Here is a 24,395-nt window from a genome sequence, read left to right on the forward strand (position 1 = left end):
AAAAAATAAAGACATTGAACACAGATTATAAATGGGGTTTTTTACTCAATTTTTCTGGTGGTTTTATCCGGATGATGATATATTTTGATTTTCAGACATCCGTACACAATATATTTTTTTTAAAACTATGCTTTCCAGGTATGCTCTCGCCAATGTATGTGGGTGTATTTTCGTATTGTCTGTACCAACAGTTTCCAGGTGCACATTTTTAAGGCATTCCAAACAAAATGGATTTCCACCAAAATTTTCTATGAAGCCCAAAACAAATTAGACTGGCAAATATTGCTCTGTAATTAAACACAGCAGTGCAAAAAGTAGAAACAACAACATAAAGTACATAAGGTGGACATGATACTAATAAAGCACCTGCAAGTTTAGGAATTTCACATTATACAGAAACAGTTTAGGAAACCCGAATCCCTGCATTTCTTAGTTCTTTCTGGGTGAATCTTACAAAAACACGTCCAGGTGTTTTTTTTTTAAACCGAAAATCTAACAGAAGAAACTTTTTAAAGAAAAGGAAGCCTATTTTAGGACAATTTGTTGCATTCTTATTTTATTTATTGCATTATGAATTTTTCATGACAGTTCAGCACATTTCCCCACTGTTATTTTCTTTATTCTTATAATGGATTTATTACTGTGATACACTAATTCCAGTATTACAGTAAAAACTTTAGATTTTTTTTTGTATTAAAATCAGCATAAATTAAAGGCAGTACAAAAACAACCCTGAGATGTAAATGTTTTTTCCCATCAAAGCGATTAAATAAATGATTTGTTTGCATTCTTATAAAGAAAAAATGTGGATTAAAATGTGCTTAACTGTTAAAACAAATCTTAGTAGTCCTAAAAATAGGTTTAATTTTCTTTATAGAAAATATAGATTAAACAGTTTTTGTGAAATTCATCCGTCTAGCTTTCTCGTTCACTCATTTACTGCTCGGCATTTACTTTCTCGTTTACTACTTGGTGCTACACTAAATGGAGTACTATTAGTACACAACTTCCCTGCCTTAAAAGTTGCTTTAGTTTTTAGATTAAGTGCTGAGGTAACAGTAGCATTACTATGGGGTTTAATTGGCTCCATTTTCCACTTTTTGCGATAGTTGACAGGGTATACAGTGTTTTTTGAATAATTTCCTCAATGTTAGAATGAAAGAGAGAGGAATACCAAACCCAATGGCTACACGAATTGCTCCCATTTCATTTGCGCTGTTAAAAACACAGAATGATGGAAACATTTTTACTTTTTCCTGAGTCATCTGTCATCTTTCAGGTGACTTAAGAAAGGCTGAAGTCTGACGGCTGCGATAAAACACACAAAAAACAAAATCAGCATCTAACTCTATGCAGTGTGCAATTTATAAATTTAAGTCAAATCGATGATATGCATTTTATAGATTATAAAAAGGAACAGTAGTACTCTACCTCCAGTCGGATATCGTATCGGTTCTAGAATAAAGAGAAATGGAGAGAATAACTGCAGTTAATATTGAACTATTGGTTTAAAAGATTTTGTAATTATATAGATTATTATTTTACATACCACCTCCAGCTTCAGCTGGTCGAATACCTCAGGTGACATTGGCATGAGCGTGTCATTATATTCTTGCGGTTTCCTAAAATTCGAACATATTTAAACGCACACAAAAAAATACATTAAAAAAAGAAGTCGTTATTTTTGCAATCCTGTTTAGTAGCTCAGAAATATGGAAGCTTGTTTCCATCATGGAATAAAACGTATAAAAATGAGGAAATAGTCAGAATTGCGAGTTATAAAGTCTTGAGTTGCGATATATAAACTTTCAATTGCGAGTAAAAAATAGGAATTGTGGATTACAAATTCGAAATTGCAAGAAAAAGTCAGAATTCCGAGAAATAAAGTCTGAATGAGAGGTATACAGTAAAATCGCAATTGTGAGAATTGCGAGATATAAAAATTCTGAATTGTGAGTTATATTAGAATTGCGTCTTGATAAAGTCTGAATTGCAAGATATACAGTAAACTTTGCAATTGCGAATAATAAAAAAGTCAGAATTGCGAGTTAAAAACTTAAAAACTAAATTGCAATTAAAATATCAGAATTTCAAATTATGGTATCCCACTTGCAAAATATAAACTTGCAATTGCAAGTAAAAAGTCAGAATTGTTAGTTATAAAGTCAGAACTGCGAGATATAAACCCACAATTGTGAGTTGAAAGTAAGAATTACAAGTTACAAACTCGAAATTGCAAGAAAAAATCTGAATTGCGAAATATAAACAATGAAAAACGTCAGAATTGCGAGTTAAAAAAGTCGGAATTGCGAGATATTATTGCGAGAGTTATAAAGTCAGATTTGTGAAATATAAATTTGCAATTGCAAGTAAAATGTCAGGATTGCGAGTTATAAAGTCTGAGTTGCGAGATATAAACATGCAGTTACGAGTTAAAAATTTGAAAATGCGAGAAATAGTCTGAATTGTCAGATATACAGTAAAGTCGCATTCATTTTTTTTTTTTTTTTTTTTGGTGGTGGTGGAAACAAGCTTCTGTACAGAAATGACATTTGCGGGATTTATTGCTTTAAATGGATAGTTCACCCAAAAATGAAAATTTGCCCATGATTTACTCACCCTGAAGCCATCGTAGGTGTATAGGACATTCTTCTTTCAGACCAATACAATCGAAGTTATATTAAAAAATGTCCTGGCTCTTCCAAGCTTGATAATGTAAGTGAATGGCCATATGTCTTTGGAAGTACATTAAAGGGGTCATATAATGCCATTTTTGTACAAGCTAGTATGATTCTTTAGGGTCTAAATTAAAAGTTTGTAATATACTTTATTTAAAAATTCTCATTAGTATTGTAAGAAAACACTTATTTTACTTGGTCAAAAACAGCTCTGTTTTCAGCACGCCGTTTCAGTGCATATGACTTTAAATGATAATGAGCTTCGCTCACCCCGCCTCTCTGTTCTGTGTGTACACCGTTTGTAACACAATAACACAATAACCATAACGCGTTGTTCAGTATAAACGTGGGATTATGAATTATATTGAGAACATCATACATAGAAAACCAGCTTTATACTGATCCTCGTTTATAAAGCAGTCTGGTGAGAAATGATTCGCGCAAACATGAAAGCATTGACGTTGCTCGTGTGGAATATTCCCTTCGAAAACAAACTCAGCCACTGCGTCTTCAGCGGTTCGGATTTAGGAACATTAAAATGACTGCTGTGTTTGTTATTACACCCAAGAACAGAACACCACAATCGCTTAGACGCCATTCTGCTCATAGACAGTGCTCCAGCATATCAACAATGACCGCGCCGGTCCGCGCAGACTATGATTGACAGCTCGCTCACGAGCGAGGGCGGGTCTGTGTTGAATCGCTGCTGTCAATCAACAATCGTGGGAGGGGCTTCCGAGCGTGTGACGTCACAGGCTCGAACGGCTCGATTTGAGGCAGGGGAAAACATATAAGGAGATTAAAACAAAACCACTGGATGGATTTTTATCATTTTATGATGGTTGTGTACAGACACTGCCAACACACATTTCAGTACAATCAACTTGTAAAAGTGCATGTACCATTATATGACCCCTTTAAAGCGCATCTATTCATGGTGAAAGTGCTCCACACGGCTCTCTGGGGGTTAATAAAGGCCTTCAGAAGTGAAGCGATGCGTTCGTATAAGAAAAATATCCATATTTAAATCTTTATCGACTAAAATAACTAACCTCCGACAGACGGCCGTACGCATCGATTTACGCCAAAAGAGTAACACTTGAACTTGACGCACAACGTAATGACGAACGCGGTTGCCCAGCCCTGTTTGTGTGAACCGCGAGAGGCGTCAATAGCCGTCATTACGTTGTGCGTCAAGTTTGCCGTAAATCGATGCGTACTGCCGTCTGTCGGAGGTCAGTTATTTTAGTCAAAGAGTGGAAGACCCAGGACATTTTTTTTTATAACTCAGATTGTTTTCATCTGAATGTCATATACACCTAGGATGGCTTCAGGGTGAGTAAATCATGGGCTAATTTTCATTTTTGGGTGAACTATCCCTTTAACACTGACTCACATTTCAGAGATGGAGATGAGAGTGGTGCTGATGTATCCCTCGTCTGACTTCTTGTCGACATCCATTGGTTCTTGCTCTGGAGAAACAAAAGACGAAGAAAGAGTAAGAATTTCATTTATACGTTTTTTTAATACATTTAATGGGATTTTTTTTTTACATAGTTCACAACTGCGTTTCTTACTCTCGGTAGGTTTGGAATAGTATTTTTTGAAGGCGTCGTCTTTGGGTAAATTGGGATGAAGGAACCGCAGAGGGTTTTCTGGGACGTTGTCGGCGGCCATCACGCGATAGTTTCGAATAATGTCGGGAAGCGAGACGGCAGAGAGTTCCCTCTTCGTGTAGGGCTCCACAGAGCGAATCTGCGGCTCTTCTAAACCAACACAAAGCCAAACACAGTAATCAACAATACATTTACTCAAAAACGGATTTGATTTCAAGACAAAGTTTAAGCAAAATCTAAATGTTGACGTTTTGATATCAAGACCAAAGAAAAATCCTTTATTTTATTTGCTTTCATTTAATTGTTTAGTGTTCCACGGCATGTCAGAAGGGAGGAGCGCCTCACCGTTTGAGTCATGTTCGATCCAGCTGAACGTGATTGCTCCGTCGCGGTTGCTCTCACTGAAGCGCAACAGAAACGTCCCGGGAGCTTTGTCATACAGCAGAGCTTTAGTACGGTCCTTGGTCACAAACCCCATTATACACCTGTGAGAGATGGACAGTGTTAAAGCAATGTTACCGCTTGACCAATAGACTCCCAATGTGCCAGACTCCCAAAGTTTATTAACTGGTTCCCCGCCAATGACTGAAATTCCCGTCATTCCCCACCATTTACGGAAATAGTTTTCCTGTATTTTCACTGTTATATGGTAGGGGGCGCTATGGCATCTTCTGAAAAAGTACTGAATCTCTAGATCAAAACACATGCAAGGAATATGTAAAACAACGCGATCACCAACATTAAACAGCATATAAATCAAAACTGCCTAATGTTACAGAATGAAACATCATACCAGGACGAGGTATAGGACTGTAAAGCTTCGAGGGTGTTGATGGACTCGGGGGTCTATGTTTTTTTTGAATTTCTGAATCCAATCTTGATGTAGTCTTTGACAAAAATGTGATTTTCTCAGCTTTTTGCTCCAAATGTTGTTTTTAATGAAACTTAACCATATTCAAGTGTTGATAAAAAAAAAGAATGCATTAAGCTAGAATAAAATAGGTTTTTGTGTAAAAGCAGAGGGGCTGTTCTTTCTTTTGACATATATCATGTTCAGATATTAAAACAACAAAATATTTTGGGGGCCATGAAATTTTTGTGAAAATTATCAAAAATGCTGGTGTTGGCTGGCAACTTTTTTCAAAAACACTGGCAGGGAAAGAGTTAACATACCGGTAAATGCATGTTTTTACTAAAAATAGGGGACACAATGTTGGTAATTGAAAACATGCCACAGACTCGTCAGTCTGTTTTTATTTTTTTTTACAGAATTAACTATCCCACTTAATAAAAATGTTACAGGTTAAATTTTATATTTATTTGTTTATTTAACCTGGAACATTTTTCTTGTTTAAAGCATAAATCTAACAAAAATGTAGAATTATTTATATACTATTTTAGTTTTTATTGATATTTTGAATATGCTTTTATATTTTCGGATTTAGTTTTAATTTTAGCTAAATGTTTTTTATTAAATATTACTATTAGGTTATTATTTTTATTTCAGTTATAGTTATTTATTTCCATTAAGTGTGTTTTGCATTTCTAATTTTCGTTAAAGTTCTTCATCAAATATTTATATTTTCAGTTTTCATTTTAATTTTAGTTACATTTTTTGTAAACTGTTATGTGATATTGTCCCTTTTATTAGTTTTTGTTTTACTATTTATGTATACTATTTAGTTTTTATTTATTTCCAGTTAGTGATTTTAGTGCTTTGCCAAAGTTATTTGCCAAGGTAACATTTCTAATTTAAGTTTAGTTTAGTCTAGTATTTTTGTTGTGTGCTTTTGTCTTCTTTTTTTTTGTCATTTTGTGCAAATATTACTATTTAGTTACTTTTTTATTTCAGTTTTACTTTAGTTTTTAATAATTTCCAGTTAGTAATTTTAGTGATTCAACTTCAACTCATTTCAGTTATTTGCCAAGGCAACATTTCTCATTTTCATTTACTTTTAGTTTTTTTCCTAATATTTATATTTCATTTCAGCTTTATTTCAAAAAAATGTTTTAAAGTGAATAGATTTAGTTCTAGTTAACGATAATAACCCTGGTATGTGAAATATGGTACCGTAGATGTCCAAAATGGTCACGTTAGTTAGCTGGTCAACCTGGTTGATCTTAACCCCAACAGCATGTGATCAAGGTGTGATCATGTGATTCTAGCAGAATTTTCATAATCCAAACATCTGAATTCTTACCCATCATCCCACAGACTCAGCAGGTGTCTCTTTATAAGATCCAAAATGGCTTCAATCCACAACCAGAAGGTGAAGTTCTTCTCACTGCCAGACTACATCATACACAAGACTCAAATCACTTTTAACAATCATGGCTAACAAAACTAGTGTGCTCAATTCAGAAGATTCGACCTAATGGCTAAACGAATAAGTAAAAACATATAGTATAGAGACCAACCTTACAGAATCTATTCCAAGGAATCTGAGCTTCAGGATCCATCACCGCTTTAGGACCTGTGGGCCAAAGTTCAAAAGCTTGTGCATTTAGTTCATCTGTTCCAACAGGATCAGCCGCTCGATGGCAGGCAAGTAGCTATCAGACTCACCTAGCAGTTTAGTTCCCAGCATGCTCAACTGTTCTTGATTAAGACCTCTTTTGGTGATGGAGGAGAACTGCCAGCTCAGCACCTCCGCTAGATTACCCCAAGTGGCTGAAGAAGGAGTGACGAAGAACGAAAGGTTCTGGAGAAGAAACGGCAAGTCAGAACCTGTGCGAACACATCCTGCAATCTGTTTTGTGCGGACGTAAGTAGAGCTCATTTCTACTGATGAAACTTTTCAAGAACATGAGCGTTGAGGACTTATCTTTGAATTTGCTTTTACTTTAGTATTTCGTTACGTCTAAAGACGTATATTTTTGTGAGAACTGCGTGGTACTGTGGTATGTGTTTGCTTTCTTTTGTTGTTGTTTTGTGTCTCCTGCTCGCTTTTGGCTCCTCCCACTCCTTCACTCTGGCAGGTACTAGAGCTGATTGCTTACCAACCAGGAGGGAAGCAGCATAAAAGCAAGCAGAACTATCAATCGTGGAGAACCTTTCTCCAGAGCATGATCTGTGTCCCGCCTGGCCCAGTTGTTGGGAGCTGTTGTGCTCCTTTTTGTGGATCTGTGCGACTCTTTGCATTTTCCTTTTGTTTTGGCTTAGAGTACTGTTGCTTTATTGCCGCTTATTGTTGAATGCTGTAGCCTAAGGCACTGTTGCTTCTTAGTGAGACATCCTAGTCTATAACTTCTGCTTTACCATTTAAGCTGTTGTTCTCCTGATTGTTTGTTTTTATTTAATTTTTATTGCTTGGGAACTGTAGGGAGGTGGGTGCCTCTTTTTTTTATTTTGCTATCCCCTGTTTTCTCCTGGTTTGTGGTCAGGTAGGGAGTGAGTGTACATTTCTGTTATTTATTTGTTCTATTCTTTCTTGTTATACCCCTTCTGAAGTCTTTGTTTCCTCCCCAAGCTTTACTCTCTAGGTAAATTGTGATCTGTTAAGAGCTTTTGAATAAAACTGTTAAGAAGAATCTTGTCGTTGAGGTGCTGTGGCAGAGCCCAGACAAATACTCTTTAAAATCTTAAGTCTTAACCCTAGACACTCATAGGACGTACCAGTTTTCTTTTTTACTTTTGTCATTTTTAGTAGATTTTGTTCTTTTAAAGAATATTTGTATTTAGGTTCTTTTTTTTTTTTTTTTTTGTAATTTTAGTGCTTCAACTTAAGTTATTTGCCAAGGAAACATTTCTCATTCTTTGTTTAGTTTAAGTTTATCCTTTGATATTTATAATTTCATGTAGTTAAAAGTTTTAGAAATATGTTACCGGTAAAAGGAACAAAAAACTAAAAAAAAAAAAGACAAACGCATAACAAAATTACTATTTAGATTTAATTTTATTTCAGTTTTTATTTATTTCCAGTTAGTAATTTTAGGATATATATTTTAATTATAGGATATCAAACTGAACTTATTTCAGTTATTTGCCAAGGCAACATTTCCATTTTTTTGGTTTAATTATATATATATATATATATATATACATAATATTTTCATATATAATATTAATATTTAAATTTTAATAATTTTGTTATGTGCTTTTGTCATTTGTATTTGTTTTTGTTCTTTTTAAAAATATTTCTATTAGGTTTAATTTATTTCAGTTTTACTTTTAGTTCGGTTTTCATTTATTTATTATTTCCAGTCCTTCAACGTATTTCGGTTGTTTTTAAAGGCAAACATTTCTCATTTTTCATCAAGTTTTTAATCCAATATTTTTTGTTTTCATTTAAAGTTTTGTTTAAGTTTTAATAATTTTGTTATGTGCTTTTGTCGTTTTTGTTCTTTTCTATTTAGGTTTAATTTATTTTCAGTTATTTTAATTATAGTGCTTCAACTTAAACATTTTTCAGTTATTTGCCAAGGCAAAATTTCGATACATTTTGTTTAGTTTCAGATTTGTATCATATAATACAATTTTCAGTTTGTCCTAAATCTGTTATGCATAACATTAGTGTTAAGGAGGACTAACCTTTGGTTCAGAGTTCAGCATGTTGTACCACATGATGGAGGCCCATCCACTGGGTAGCTGACTGACATTGGAGATCACGACTATGGGCAGAGATGTAGCCTGAAGATGGAGAGAGAGAAGAAAGTTGATGATGATCATGATTTGGTGATGTTTATGTTCCGAACTCTGTTCTTCTGAAGGGTCTTCTGACCTCAAAGTTCATGACCAGTCCAGACCAGCAAAGCTCAGCCTCAAAGACGATGGAGTGAAGTTCTTCCGTGACGATCAGAGGACCCTGCCGAACATTTAAGAAACAGGTTAGCCAAAAAAAAAAGTTGAACAAAATTAGTTCAAACTGGTTTTAAAGTTTGAACATGCAGAAGCTCAAATGAGGGGAAGCTTAAATTTCTGCTTCTTTCTTACACAGATCGATCGTATGACTTCAGAAGAGGTGGAAAATAGATCACAAGAGTTATGGACTACTTTCATCATACTTTTATGTGATTTTTTGGGGGGGTTTTTTGGAGCTTTTCCACAGAAGAAAGTAAGTCATACAGCTTTGGAAAGACATGAGGGTAAGTAAATAGAAAAGTCACACAGAAAAGTATTTGACAATCTTAAGAAGTATACAACTGATGTTTGGCTCAGTAATTTATTAGAAATGAATTACTTTTATTCAGCAAGGATACATTAAAATGATCAAAAGTGACAGTAAAGACATTTAGAATCTTACAAAAGATTTCTATTTCATTCAGCTTTAATCACAAGAATAAATTACATTTTAATATATACTCTTATAGAAAACAGTTCATTTAAATTGTAAAACTATTTCTGTAATTTTTGATCAAATAAATGCTGCCTTCGTAAGCATAAGAGACTTAAGCATTACTAAAAATCTTACCGAGCTCAAACTTTTTAACGGTAGTGTGAAGACTGAACCCTCACCTCACTAGTTCTGTTTCCGGTAACTTTCTTCTCTTTCAGTTGCTGTGAAGTAAAATGAATATTGTTACTATTACTTGTTTGACTGGAGCTACAGTATAATTTGCTCTTTTGTTTTTCTTTTCACTTTACCAGATGACGAAATTCTGCAGCCATCCCATTGGATTCCTCCATATTCATCACCTTCATGGCTGTTCCCAAGATGTTGAACATCCGAAACCTAAAACAGGAACATAGCTAAGTAAGCAGAATAATATTAAAGGGATAGTTCACCCAAAAATGAACATTTTGTCATAATTTACTATGTTTACTATCCCTATGTTGTTCCAAATCTGTATGAGTTTCTTTCTTCTGCTGAACACAAAAGAGATTTTAAAGAAAGTTGGTAATCAAACAGATGACGGCACCCATTGACTTATATAGTATTTTTTTCCTATTATGGAAGTCAATCGGTACCGTCTACTGTTTGAATACCAACTTCCTTTAAAATGTTCAGCAGACGAAAGAAACTCAAGTTTGGATCAACATAAAGTGAGCAAATGTTGAAAGAATTTTGGGTGAACTATCCCTTTAATTTAAGTGGGATTCAACAAATTTAAAAAGAACTGAATTTAAGGAACAACTCAGCAAAAAATATAGATTCTGTCATTAACTCAAGCTTGCTTTTTTGTAGTGGACTTTTTTTTTTTTTTTTTACAACTGTTGTTGTTTTTCAAGACCTGCGTAACAAACATTTTAAAATAATATATTTTATGTTCCACAAAAAAAACACAGCAATGACATGAGGGTGAGTAAATGATGACAGATTTTAATTTTTAGTGTAACTCTCCCTTTAATATGGTATGCAAAGGAAATTACGTAAGACGCACCCTTTCCGTTTCTCAACGATATCCCTGGAAGACAAAAAGAGGCACGTGTTAACACAAGAACATATGAAATGTTGTCTTTTCTGAATGTATGTTAAGCTAAAAATGCATGAATCAAGCAAGTAATCTACAGGCAAAAGAAAGTATCTATGACTTAGTTGAGATAAAGTTTTCGAAATACTTGCTTATCAAAATGGACTTTCACTCGAACAGTGTGGTTGAATTCCTGAAGTTTTATGAGCAGCCTGGAGGCACAGAAAATTTTGATTTCATCATCTGATCATTATCTGGCTTCTGCTTGCAGAGAAGTGAATCATCTGACATTTGTTTAAAGTTACCGTAATTTGAGAGTGAACAGAACACCCGTCTTCAGCACCAAAGGTCTTTGCAGTTGGGTCGGCATGCATGGCTGTCTCTCGACTACCAAGGAGCTGAAAACACGCAAACCAAAATGATTCATTGTCAGCGACACATTTCAGCAGTGGTGTAAAGGCCCCCGATATACTTCAAGCGAAATCGAATAAAACCAAAAAAAAAAAAAAAAAGTTTAATATTCGTAGTTTAGCACGTCTCAAGACTAAAATCAAGTGGCCTTTTTTCCTCTAGCTGCACTTCTCCTCAGAATAACCCACAGACCAATCAGCTGCAACCTTACATTTTGACATCATAGTTGATGACTTTCTTGATTTTCTGCTTTATTTTCTTATACCGGTACTTCAAACCAAATCGAAGAACAAACTGGTGTGAAGAAATTTCAAACAAAATCAGTCCCAATCAAAGTTCGTTCGGAGTTCAGTTCCAGAAAAGTTCGCTCCAGCTGGTAAACACCTTTGAACTACCATTGGTCCGTGACGGTTATGTAATAAGTGGGTGTGGCTCTGAGACTCCGCCTTCATTGACATGGAAATATTCCACGATTAAGGTGTTTCGAACTTCACCCCTAAGCAAAGAACGAAAAAGAACTTCGCCGTGAGTATATCAGGGCCTAAAAAAGCAAAGAAATGCTCTTACTTTGTGATTAAAGTTTTGAGGTTTGACATGATCTTGTCCTCCAGGGTGTTTTTGCTGAGGGTGATGGGATCTTTATCGTATGTGAACTTCTGCTCCAGCTCCAGAAGTTTCTTGAGCTGCTGCCTGAGCTGAAGCAGAGATTCTGCGATAGAGGTAAACCTGGGGGGGGGGAAACAAACAGAACTCAATGACATATGACTTAAAATGCGAGCCATGATTTTTGTAAGGCACCGCCACATAAAGGTCCATTGACAATATTTGCAAAATGATCAATATTTATATATTTTCATTTTATTTAATACCGTCAATATTTCAACGCAGAAAAGCAAATAAAATTTGGCATGCAAAAAAGGTTGTCTATCGTCAACAGCGGAACGATGTATGGAGATCAACTCGCACAGAAGTCACTTTCAAAACAAGCAGTTTTCTGTTGGTTAGTGCAAAAAAATTCGCACGACCAATTTGAACCTGTTGCGAAATCTGTCTGGAAATCTTTCGCACTCAGGCAAATTTCCCATTTGTGAGATTCCTATTGAAATTAAAGGATTTTGTCTGCGAAATTCGCCATTCCACAGTAAATGTAACCGCACCACTATTGCTATTCGTAATCAATAGTACACAAATTGTGTAAAAATGCATATTGTACATTAAAAATTCGTAATTATGATCGATATCATAATTATCTGACGCCCCTAGAACTATGAGAGTTGGTCGTTATGACTATTCTGGTTTAAATGCAACATATATCCATCACACTGTGTAGCTCCGCCCACAGCGAAATCTTACTGGTCCACAATCTCCCTCCACATACATATAAATAAATATCAAATTTGTTGCTTCGTGCGGCATTAAAATTGATGGGTCGCTTTTTTTATTAGGTAGAATGAAAAATTCTGTCAAGTATTTTAGCTAGCAAACTAATCTGAATATGATTTTTATCATGTGATTCTTGATAATCAATTTGTATGGAAAATAGGTTTAATATTCATAGTTTAGTACATTACACTTTTCCTACAGATGCGCTTCTCCAGACCAATTTTCTGTAAGCTTGCAACTGATTTTTTTTTTTCATTTAACATTTTAGAACAGCAAAACAACTTGCATATATTGCTAGTATTGCTACTCCATATGTTTATAAAGAAAATATGAATTCATTTGTGGTTTGCATTTGTTACCAGTTTTGCAGCTGGTCCAAGCAGACATTGCTCAGCCCACCGATGCAAGCCATCTGTTGTCGGCGCCTCCAATCGGCCAGTTCTGATGAGATCAGCTCAAAGATCACCGGATCCATGAGATTCGACACCTCTGACATCTGACCAATCACACTCTACATGGACACAAACACACACAGAGTTGAACGCAACGGCTTCTTTTCACTAACCAAAGCGAAGGCCGATGGATCTCCAATGTTCTCACCTCTCTTGTGTTGTGGAGTTTCATAAACATGGCGCGGATGGTGAGTCTCTCCCGATTCAAGTCTTCCGCTGAAATGGTCCCGTTGAGTTCCTCTGTTAAACAGACGTACAAGCAATACTGAGTTTCTGTACTTGTGGAAAAACAGCTAGTTCTGACTTAAGTTGTCACTTTTATTATTGTTTGTTGAATTTTTGCAATCAAAATAAGCAATATTGAGTTTCTAAACTTTCTATCGTGAAAAAATAGCTAGTTGTAGCCTAAGGCGCGATCACATTTCCCGCTGTTCAGCGAATTCCCGCTTGCGAAATTTAAACGATTGGGAAATTTACGTAAAGGCCGATAAGTTCAGTTTGGTCAAGCGAATTCGCTGCACTGACCAACAGAAAGCTGCTTGGTTTCAAAGTGACTTCTTTTGTGAATATACATCGCTACACTACTATATACACTACTGACAAGAGACAAATTTTTGCTTGTAAAATTTTGCAAAAGCATTTTTTCGGTGGCTGGCTGCAGTAGGTCTTAAACCCTGCCCTCTCCATGTAATCGGATGGGATGCGAGCCAAACTAAAAAATTCAATGACACAAGATGGTCCCAAAGAGGGTTTCTGTTATTCTAGGTAGTTCTTATCATGCAGACGTATGTGCAATGTTCATTTTCCAAATAAGTTTGGTTTTAGTTATTATTTGATGCTATAAAAATGGAGTGTAACGTCATTATTGACAGCTGTGCTTTGTGGGCGGGACCTTAATACCGCAGCTTGATACCGCGCAGTCTCGGGCCCCGAACAACGTAATTGGCAAAGACCGTAAGTTATTTTGGCTTCCATTTTTCTACAATGGAAAGGGGAGACATGCTGTCCTTTTTTTTTTTTTTTTTTTTACATTCTATGGACCACATGTTAAATCAAGCTCTTTTCGACTACAAAGAAAGCATTTTTTTAATCCCGTTACCTCTGCTTTGAAGAGTTTTGCTCTTGAAGTCGTATTCGTCTTGCAGATCTTCCAGATTTTTGATGATCTGCTCGGTGTCCTAATCGGAAATAGAAAAAAAAAAAAGATTTCTCACACGACTTGACAAGGAGAATTACACGTATCTGTAACATTTTATTCGATGGTCCACTTTAGACATTCTTCTAACTCAGTCCCGGCGCCATGGGCGGGCATTGGGGGGCCTGGCCCGCCCTGTGAGTCACTAGTGCCCGCCCTGAGCGAGTCTCTCCCTTCACCAACTCCACTTCAAGTCCCACCAGTCCTTGCTTGTTTGCACAATATCTTTTTTATCAATAGGCTACTGTTATCAAAAGTTATCCTTTTGAATATACATAACTCCTGAATAAAAATAAAAATGTGTTTGGTCTGATTTTTTTCTAATTGTAAACGTATTGATTGGTTTGTCGATAGAGAGCGCGGAAATGCATGTGATAGCGGTCTTATTAAGCGAGTCATTCATTCAAACGTTTCGTTCAAACGCCATAGAGAAATGCACATTTCATACGGATTACATGAGCAGGGAGCAGTCTGTAGTCTGTTTTCTTTCGTTTTGAACTGTTCTGTTTAAAAGTAGACATGTCTGTGAGGCGGGCTACCTTATACGCCTACACGAGTTTCGGTTCAATTGCGACGAGCTCCAGTTCACGCGCTGGCGCCTCCGGTTCGTCATTATCGTCTGCTATATTTACTTCTTATTTATTAAATCCCTCCAGGCAATTGGTTGATGAAATATTGATTAAAATTAAGATACAATTAATACAAAACGAAATTCACTTTAAAGAAAGGTTTTGCTTTCTGTTTGATGTCTCTGTGAAAGTTTTAAAGCATGTTTTAGTGCCGCTTTCAGAGCGCTCACGTCCGTAACATTGTTTTTTCCTCATAAATGCGAACACGAAAAATAAAATGAAACGAATATTTTATGCTCTGTGGAGACTACTGTTAGCCTACTCATAATTTGTATTCTGAATACGTAATACGTTGTATTACTTTGAATGAGTGTTTATGCTTTCGAGGTTTTTAAATAAGCTTGATATGTGTTTGGGAAGATGTTTATGTTTTGTTGACATGTCGAGTTTTTTCGGTATTATATTTCGTTTTTTTGGCTAAACAGCACAAGACTTTAATTAAGTAGGCTAACGTTAGCCATTCTGTTTGTGCTGCGTGATTTAAAGAAAAGTGCGCTCTTGCTCACACGATCAGCATGGTGATTTTGTGTTTTCTCCTAAATAAAAGCTCAAAGGTTTATTTCTTACAAGTGAAGAAATTAGGACAAAAGTAGTGTAATTTTCCTATTCTATAGCTTAATATAAAATACGATGTAATGTAGGCTGAGACTATAACAAGATGTTTGAGCCCTCTTTAGGTATACAAGTCAATGCTTTTTCTTTGTTCAATGTGCACAGTTCATGGGTCGAAGCCGGTTGAAGCTCTTAATTTTGAGCTCTCAATGTGCACCAGATTGATGCATTTAAACTTAAAATGTACCAAATTTTCTTGCGGGGGAGAATGCCCCCCAACCCCCCTTGGGACAGAGGTCCACACAACATGCCCAATTTATTTTTCAATAATAATTCACAGCACCCACTGATGACCCGAAAACACCTCTCAAACCTACTTAAAAAATTAAATCGAAATTTGCGGAGGCAGTGTGTAAACGTACCTTTAGCGTCAGTGGCCTATTATATAATTATTATGCTCTATCGATCATTGCATAGTATCATAATCGATTCTGTTATGATGCAATGAGGTTGTTTTCATTTGTGCCCCCCTGAAAAAAATGAATGCCCGTCCGTGAATTTGTGTCTGGCGCCGGGTCTGTTCTAACTATAAGTAACTTTGCAACTACGTCAACTTATTCTACTAACCCGAACCCTAATAGTCTAACACTCTAACGAATTTAGTTGAGAGAATGTAGACATGTGGTTGCAAGGTTACTTGTAGTTAGAAGAATGTCTAAAGTGGACCATCGAAATAAAATGTATCCAAAATATCTTGTAGTTGTGACAAGTTTTTTGTGTGTATACATCACCTGTACTTTGTTCTTTATGTCTTTCACCCTTCCGTCCATTTCTCGATGTTTCTCCACGATCATGTCGTTTTGGGTGCTCTCGGTTCGATTCTGCAACGGAATACTAATTACTAACTTCATTCCATTTTTGTTTTACAGACGAAAAAAGGTTATGCAGGTTTGGTGAGTAAATGAATTTTTGTTTTCGGTTAAACCATTCCTCTAATAATGGAACTTCACACCTACAAAAGACATCTAAATGTCATATTGACTTAAAATATATTTGAATCTCAGGTTTAGGTGGTGGAGATCAGTGGCTGTCATTTATTAATTACTGACCTCTGACATTTGGGCAGCGGACAGAATCTTCCTTTCTTCGCTAAGGTTCCTACTGATGATCATAGCCATGGAAACGGGATCGTCTTGGAAGAGGTTCTGGAAAACAAGGTTCAAATTAACTAAAAGTGACACCACACTAAAAGGAAATAGTCATGCAGCCAGTTGCAGTCAGTCACCTGCAAGTTCCTCTTGATCTTGCGGATGTTGTGCTGGTTCAGGAAGTCTTTCTCCATCGCGAAGCGGCTGTGTTGGTGATCTAACTGGGTCAAAAGATCATGAAACCTCACGGTAGCCAGGGACTCGTTCTCCACATTAGCAACATGCTCCCTTTGGGGAACAAAGAACAGAAGATTTACGTCAACTAAAGTTGAGACTGGTTTGAATTCTATTTTAGTACAATTCCTATATTTGTACCTAAATAATCCCTCTTATTGGGATGACAAGTATAATAAGAAAGTAAAGATGTTTACAGTAAGATAAGGACATATAAAATAGTTAGTAGTTATCACTGCTACACTTTGTTTAGCAATAATAACTGCAGTAAGTAATTGTATACGTTGTGCTGACACTCATTTGTCTTCTTAAACAGCTGATACGGCAGCATTTACCTCTCTGTTGCCCCAAACCACCTCTGGAGGACCCATGATTCCTTTATGTGAAGTTAACGCAGATTGATCGGTAGGGTTGGGAATTGAACATTTATTTTACTTCTGAAATCGGATAGTTAAAGGTGCAGTAAGCGATTTCTAAGATACACTGCTGAAAGTGGATCAGACCGAGCACTAAAACACACTTGTAGCCAATCAGCAGTAAGGGACGTATACACTCATAAGGGGGAGGTGCCTGTTTTGTGAATTTGGGGGCGGTGCTATCAAGATAGGGGTGTGATCCTTTTGGGTAAGGGCGTGTTTGTTTTGGTGGTTTCAAATCGCTTACTGCACCTTTAAGGTCAGGAATCGGATACTTGTCAAAATTAACATTTCGAATGAGATCTTGAGGTCTTAAAGGGACAGCAGCCTAATAAACCTGCTGCCGTCTGTCATTACTGTTAATCAAAGAACAAAAGAGAAAGAAAATCACTCACTGATCTTGACTGAATCACTTTTGTAATTTAAATAAGGATTATTTTACATGTCTGAACTTTCAGTTGTGTTTCAGTTAGTTGTTAGGCTGCTGATTTTTGGTCATGGTATTCAGCTGCAACAGAACGTTTTGCAAAATGACAGAATAAATGTTTGATATCTAAATGTTTGAATTTCTTTATTTTAAACATATTGGAATTGAAACTGGGACTCAATAAGAATTGGAATCGAAATCATTTACATTTGAGGTGTACAAAAAATACATTTAAATATATTTATGCATCTTTCAAAATATTAATATGATGAATATTTTAATGAATAATTGAATACCTTTCATTTTTTATTAAAGTATTAATTCACGTTTTAATATTTTATTATTGTATTCTAATTTATAGTAATATTTTAATTACCTATAAAAATATTTATGCACATTAAAAAAAGAAAAAAATTATCTTTTAAATGTTGATATTTTAATTAATAATCAAATTAACGACCTTTAAAATATTTAAACATGAAACAATTAATGAATACTTTTAAAGGTGCATATTTTAAATTAATTTTATTAATAGTATTCAAATTACCTTTACAAATGTTTATGCACATTTAAAAATATTTCTTCAAATTTTAATATTAATATTTTAATAAATATTAACTTGCACTTTGTTGTTTATGTGTATTTTGTAAAATGTATTCCTGCAAAAAAAACAATAAAATAAAAAATCAGGTTGCCAATGCCTACTCTAGTTTAGCATTATTATACTTGCAGGAGATTTGTGGTTATGTGTTTGAAATGGTGATAAAGCTAATGAAGGTATCAAATCTTTCATCCACACCAGTCGTGGCTTTCTATCCAGCTGCTGAGGTACTGCCGGATGGCCATTGGAAAGTTGTCATCATACAGTTGGTCGACCTGTTCCAAAAACTTTGAATCAAGTTGTTGAAGCTCCATCCACTGACTCATTTCTGCGACTCTGTGGGCTGAGAGGTAAAATAAATGAAAATAAGTGTTTGTTAAGGATGGGCCACAGTGAATAGCTGACTGATTTCTGCAAGAAAATCTTGATTATGCAAAGTAAAATGAAGGCGGAAGACAGCAGACATGCAAACTGCGCAAAGCATTTCTTTGCAAGATGAGATTTCAATTTAAGCACAGGACATATTGAGGTTTTTGTGCTGTGTGTTTCTCTAACCTAGTACCTACTAACAGATTTGCCAAAACATTTTGCAAGAAAGATATGTAAAAAGTAAACAATATTTCTTCTTATATTCAAAATGCTAAATGTTTTCTTGTAGACCAAAGATTAGGTTTAGTATGTAGTGTTTGTGGAGCTCGAAGACAGAGAAACATGAAAAAGATTTTATATTATTATTATTATTAAAAAGTTTTCAAAGTTTTAGTCTATAGTAGGTATCATTTAAAATGAGTACAATAAGAATAGGCTAACATTAGTTTGAATATGCATGCTTATTTATGTCTTTACTGAACATAGTGTTGTCGAAAAGATTTAAATTAAAAAAATTAAGTGCGCTCTATCACGTGTGTGTAGGGTATGGTTTGGCAGTATTGTTTTGTATAAATACATTTTAGAGGCTTAATATAAATACAATAGACGTCTATGGTACGTCCTCATTCTGATAGCTTTGGTAAACGTGGGTCAGGGTGGGTGCATGTATGAGGGGTGTGTGTTTTTATTTTATTTAATTTTTTATGCTCAGCAAATTTTATCCTTCGGTATAAATTGGAATCAATCCATAATAGTAATAATAATAATAATATAGTTATATTGAAAGATATTATCATAATTTTAGCATAACAGAATCGCATGAACATAATAGCATGATATTGTTTTGCCTGCATTCGGACCACATATAAATAGCTCAGTTTACGTATGGCCTTGTGTGTATAAAGGTCTTTTATGTGTTTTTCCATTGCTTTCTTAATAGTAAAATCCTCAAATAACATGTGAAATATTAGGATTACACGCATATACAGGAATACCATGAAGTAATCAAACGTGAGATCAAACTTCCTGTAATTTGTCAAGCAAAAAAATTATGAATGCGGAAATTAAAGTTGTTATTTTGTTACTCACCCCCAAATGTTCTCCAAATACGGTTAAATTAAGAATCCGCAGATATATGTTTGATGTGTCTTCTATAGTAGCAGAATAACACGGAAGAACAGGCGAGTTCCCTGTTATTGTCGATTTGTTATTGAAATAGCCTTTCCAGTAGATGTCCGACTTTTTCTGCGCGAGTACCACGCGTGTGTGTGTTTGAGTGAAAGCTAGATCAACCAATCAGCGAGCAAAGTGTTGTTTGTCACATTATGCACTATCCTATCAGCGTGTCTTGCTGTCTTTATGACGCAACTGGAATTTTGGACCAACGTTGTAGCGCAGCCCACGTGATTTATAAGAAACTGAAACTGCGTAGTACACTAGACTAGAGAAAGATGTCCATTTCATCACTACGTAAAAGCTGTAGGAGGATTGCATGTTACGATCTGCTTTATAGTGTTTTATAAGGAACACATGTGTTTTAAGAGGTAAATAATAAGAGTGACAGGACTACATGGAATGTGGGGTCAAATAAGGTGAAGTTCCCTCTGATTTGCCGTACAATCTTGTTCTATAGAAGAAACCAGGACTAGTGTGTTTTCTCCTCACTTTTAAAACTTGATAAGCCGTTTTTATTTATTTATTTGCAATCATATCTATGCACGATTATAGGCCTTTTTTGTATATATCATTTGCCCTCTTTTCATCCTCCTGTTAGGTTCCAAAACCAGGATGTATCTTCTGTGTCTTCATTTACAACAGAAGAGAATCTTTTTTTTTCTCCTTTTGCATGAGGTCACCAGCTCTGTCAATGTATATCAGTTTCAACATGAAACAATATGTGCAAACTATAAAAGATCTCTATTAATATTTGATCCTTCTGATGGCTCAATGTTTGATTCAGGGGGTAAAAAAGCACACCCACTTAGGGAATATCTTATTTTCATTCTGTATTATACATTTAATTCTAGATAACTTCAGCCTACTTAATTGCTGACTCAAAGTGTGCAACTATTGAATCATGCAGTAAAGTGTGCAAAATCTTATTTTAAACGCAAATGAGGACATTTCGAAGTGCACTCAATGTCCTGTGGACAGACTTCTACTATTGTTGCCTCACAGGGCCTCCATCACACTGGGGAGCCCTCAAAATAACAAAATAACACAGGAGAGGCTTTAGCTTCCATGGAATATGCGGTTGTTGCTTTTGAGTGCCATAATGTGCTCCACATGCTTGGATTGGTGTCAATGGTGTCACTCTGTTAAGGGTTACGAAGGGACAACATTGAAGAGGTCCCTTAAGGACATGTGAAAAAAAAACTACTCAAAAACATCAGTAACAGGCATTTTACTTGGTACAACAGATCAAAACTACAACATGATTTTGAACCATACAATCTATACAATTAATTCCATGTTTTAAAAGATCACTATGACCATCTCTAGCCTAAGACATTTTGTAGGATTACTATTGAATTGGCAGTTTTTTGACAAGAATATAAGAAGCATGTTTTTGGATGGTTGACATGTTCCAGCAATGTTTAAAACTATTTAAAAAGCATTGAAATTGTGAGCAGTTACAGCACTAAAAAGTTTCCTATCCATGTCATTTGTCAACTACCCATATGCTATGAACCAACTGCAGAATTCCAAAAGTCTGTTGTTTGGACGTCATGTTGAGTAAGTTTCTGGGTCAGTGTTCCTCTTTTTGTAACTTTACAACCCCCTTTAAAATTAATTTAAAACTTAAAAGTACTTTTTGCAATTTGTACATTCTGAAATCACACTGGTAAAGCCCATCAGGTCATCTCTATGCTCAAATGATTTCACAGAGGAACCCTTATACCTTCAATAAAGAAACCCTTGTCACCTTTTACTGTCCTTGTGTACAACAGTTGATGAGAACAAACAAAAAGATTTGGCTAAGTTGGCTTGTTGGGACCCGGTGTGGTCAATTGTTTTAGCAGGAACTATTTCGTAAGGGACAAGGTAAAGGTTGTTTTCACTTCCCTCTGGTCCAAAGCAGTTAGGGCTTGCTGTCATAGTGACTAGAAAAGCCCTTGGGCTCAAGAGCAGCCGCAAAGGTCTACGACCATTGAAGGGATTTTTCCGTAGATTATCTGCTCACGGTCATTGAAATACAGCATGTTTATGGGTGACATCTTGGTTGGTGTGCAGCAGGGGCCTGCGCTGCCTCGAGGGTTGGCCTTGTTAACGATGTGACTGTGAGGGTACCTCTGCACGCATTCACCGGAGCAGTAATTGGCCTTGTAGCGCTTGGGCGCAATTATCCAGTCCCACCCGAAGTCATCGAAGTCGACGGTGAGTGGATACCGGCAGCAACGAGACTCGGTGGAATGCTCATCGCAATCAAGGCCAGTGTCCCTTCTGGACCGCTTGCCAGCGTCTGATATTTTCACCTCCAAGAAGGGTTGCTGGAAGGGCGGACATAAGAACAAGTTATGGTCATACATACAAGGTATGCAAAGGTGCAATTAAGCACATACTTGACATGAATTGCAATGCACTTGTTACAGGAAGATCCCTTGACCAAGCTGATCCAACTAAACCTTTGGTCAATGGTATAATGGCCCTTGAGATACGGGGCGAGCTCTGGTTGATGGCCTATACCCCAAAAAGGGTGAAAGGCGAAGTAGTAGAATTACAGGCCCTTGTTGAGTTCAAACAAACTGTGTCCCTCCACCATTGCTTTCAAATCTCATTCAGACTTGCCAGGATGTGCAAAGTTTGAATAAGATTTGACAGCCATGGTAGAGGGCAAGGTTATTAAAGGTACGCTTAAACTCCACAAGGTGCACATTTGAGAGGAAGATGATGAATAACAACCAGAATTTGATGATAATCATTTTCGGTCAAGTATCCCTTTATCCACTTGACTAGACTACTCTGTAAGGTACTGTAAGAAGAATATGTACACTTCCTTAAACCTTTTGAAGATTTGTTAATCAAAATTTGTCCAGCATTTGATAATTGTAGTTTGTTCTATTCTAAAGAAGTATGTACCTAAGTACCAATCCATGCACTGACTTACCAGTCCTTCCTCTCCAGATTCTGGAGAGGTCACAGCCATATCATTTCCATTCGTGTCAAAGGCCTTGATTTCTATCCCAAAGTTACTCTGGGGCTGTTTGAGCCACAACTGCAACAGCTTCTTCATGTCAATGTGCTGCCAGGAGTTTGTCCGGGCATTCACGTCAATTTTTTGTGCACGTATTCTTGAGTGGCTGTTCCCTTCAGAAGATGACCGCAGGTGAGATATCTGGATGAAGACTGTGGTTGGCTCCTCAGCTGGTCGGAGATAGATCCAGAGCAAGGCCTTCAGGATGCTGTCGGGCATAATCTTTGGGCTCAGTGAGAAAATGCAACACTTCGGCATTCCCTCAAGATGGGCGATGGCTTGCGCTGCAAGGTATTAAGTTTACTAAGACCATGTACACCCTTTTCACCTTACACTCTCAGAAAAAAAAAAGCTTTAGGGGTACAACAGCTTGTTACTCAGGCAATACCTTTAAAGGGACAACTTTTGTACCTTATTACAAACTTACTACTAAATGGTCATAGTAGTACTTTTAAAGATACACGTTCTAATACGCTCCTTTTAAGGGTAGATAAATTGTCTCTTTAAAGGAAAAAATTCTGCACATTTTTCTGACAGTGTAAAAACATTTACCATGGTAAACTATAGGGATGGGCAACTCTTCTCCTGGCACCACTTTCCCAGGAATTTTAGTTTCAACCCTAATAAAACTCACTTGTCCAATCTAATTGAAGTCTTACCAGTGTGTTTGATTATGGCCAAACTCAAATCCAGGGGCAGAGTTGCCCTAAACATTTTTAAACCTTTAATTAATCTTACTTTTTCTGATGACACTTGTGGAAAATACCAGTTGCCAGTTTTATTGACGTAACATCAACGGAATAACTACTGTATTTTGGCAGAAACTAAGGTTTCCATTGTACATCTTTGTAAGAGTTATTTTCACAGGCCAAATGTGCTTTGCATGTTTCTTGTGCACAGCTCTGTAAGGTCTGTTGCCTTTGGCCATCTTCCAACAACAGCTGAATGAATGAACCATTCGGTTCATAGTCATCTCTTTCAGATAGTACAATGGCCCCCAAACGTATTTGGACACTTTAGCCACACTTCAAAAAGTAACAAATAACAAACCAAGTGGCATCTGCAAATGATGCTAGCCCTTTTCATTGCATTACAACAAAATAACAAACCAAGTGGCATCTGCAAATGATGCTAGCCTTTTCTCAGAACTAACTTATCATGCATTTTATTGACATACATTGTCCGAATATCTTTGGGGTCACTATATATTGCAGTACACTGTGGTACTTACGTTCTGTGGCCATGGTAATAATGGTCTCACTGCTGCCTTGTTCCTCATTCTCACCAATGCCTCCATTTTGGTCATACTGGTCGAGAAGCTCCTGCAGTGGAGGTGCTTTGGGTAAGAGTAGCTTGACCGTGTCTCTACTGATGTTCGGAGCTTGTTCTAGACGCAGGATGCTCAAAATCTGAGACTTGATGGAGTGCAAGCGCATGAGTTTACTCTGCTGTCTAAACTGACAGGTCGTGCACTGGCCGTTGTCGTCTCCAGGTGTCACAAATGCTTGCGATGTTGTTGTTGCACTCAGGCTCTGACTGTGTGAACCCAGCACACTCCAAAAGCTCAGATAAAGAAGGAGAAACATTTCTTCTGATGTATCTTTGTAGACGTTTACACATTTGGAAATGGACAGCACCTTTACGCACTCTCTCCAAGCAGCACTGGACAGATGCACAGCCTCCCAGGCATATTTATACTTAAGATTCCCTGCTGTTAGATATCATGTGATTGGTTGGA

At 36.4% G+C, this 24,395-nt stretch overlaps 2 protein-coding genes across 2 annotated transcripts; both read right to left on the minus strand.

Moving 5' to 3' along the window:
* Positions 1 to 606: 606 nt before the first annotated feature.
* On the minus strand, positions 607 to 19,689 carry stat1a (signal transducer and activator of transcription 1a). Its single transcript, XM_056265853.1, has 25 exons — positions 19,552 to 19,689; positions 18,292 to 18,436; positions 16,553 to 16,703; positions 16,377 to 16,472; positions 16,059 to 16,148; positions 13,991 to 14,069; positions 13,040 to 13,131; positions 12,799 to 12,950; positions 11,624 to 11,782; positions 10,951 to 11,043; positions 10,798 to 10,857; positions 10,616 to 10,639; positions 9,879 to 9,966; positions 9,750 to 9,791; positions 9,016 to 9,099; positions 8,826 to 8,924; positions 6,861 to 6,996; positions 6,713 to 6,768; positions 6,496 to 6,587; positions 4,640 to 4,779; positions 4,256 to 4,444; positions 4,075 to 4,150; positions 1,550 to 1,622; positions 1,432 to 1,455; positions 607 to 1,308 (listed from the first exon to the last, which is right to left on the minus strand). Exons 2-25 carry the CDS (start codon positions 18,417 to 18,419, stop codon positions 1,285 to 1,287), a joined length of 2,247 nt encoding a protein of 748 aa, XP_056121828.1. The 5' UTR covers positions 18,420 to 18,436; positions 19,552 to 19,689; the 3' UTR covers positions 607 to 1,284.
* A 1,547-nt stretch (positions 19,690 to 21,236) lies between these two features.
* mstna (myostatin a) lies at positions 21,237 to 24,395 on the minus strand. Its single transcript, XM_056265864.1, has 3 exons — positions 23,889 to 24,395; positions 22,571 to 22,941; positions 21,237 to 21,953 (listed from the first exon to the last, which is right to left on the minus strand). The coding sequence occupies exons 1-3, from the start codon at positions 24,241 to 24,243 to the stop codon at positions 21,585 to 21,587; spliced, it is 1,095 nt and encodes a 364-aa protein (XP_056121839.1). The 5' UTR covers positions 24,244 to 24,395; the 3' UTR covers positions 21,237 to 21,584.

Source organism: Rhinichthys klamathensis, unplaced genomic scaffold, assembly GCF_029890125.1.
Source record: "Rhinichthys klamathensis goyatoka isolate OS25496 unplaced genomic scaffold, OSU_Roscu_1.1 h1tg000241l_1, whole genome shotgun sequence".
Classification (NCBI taxonomy): Eukaryota; Metazoa; Chordata; class Actinopteri; order Cypriniformes; family Leuciscidae; genus Rhinichthys; species Rhinichthys klamathensis.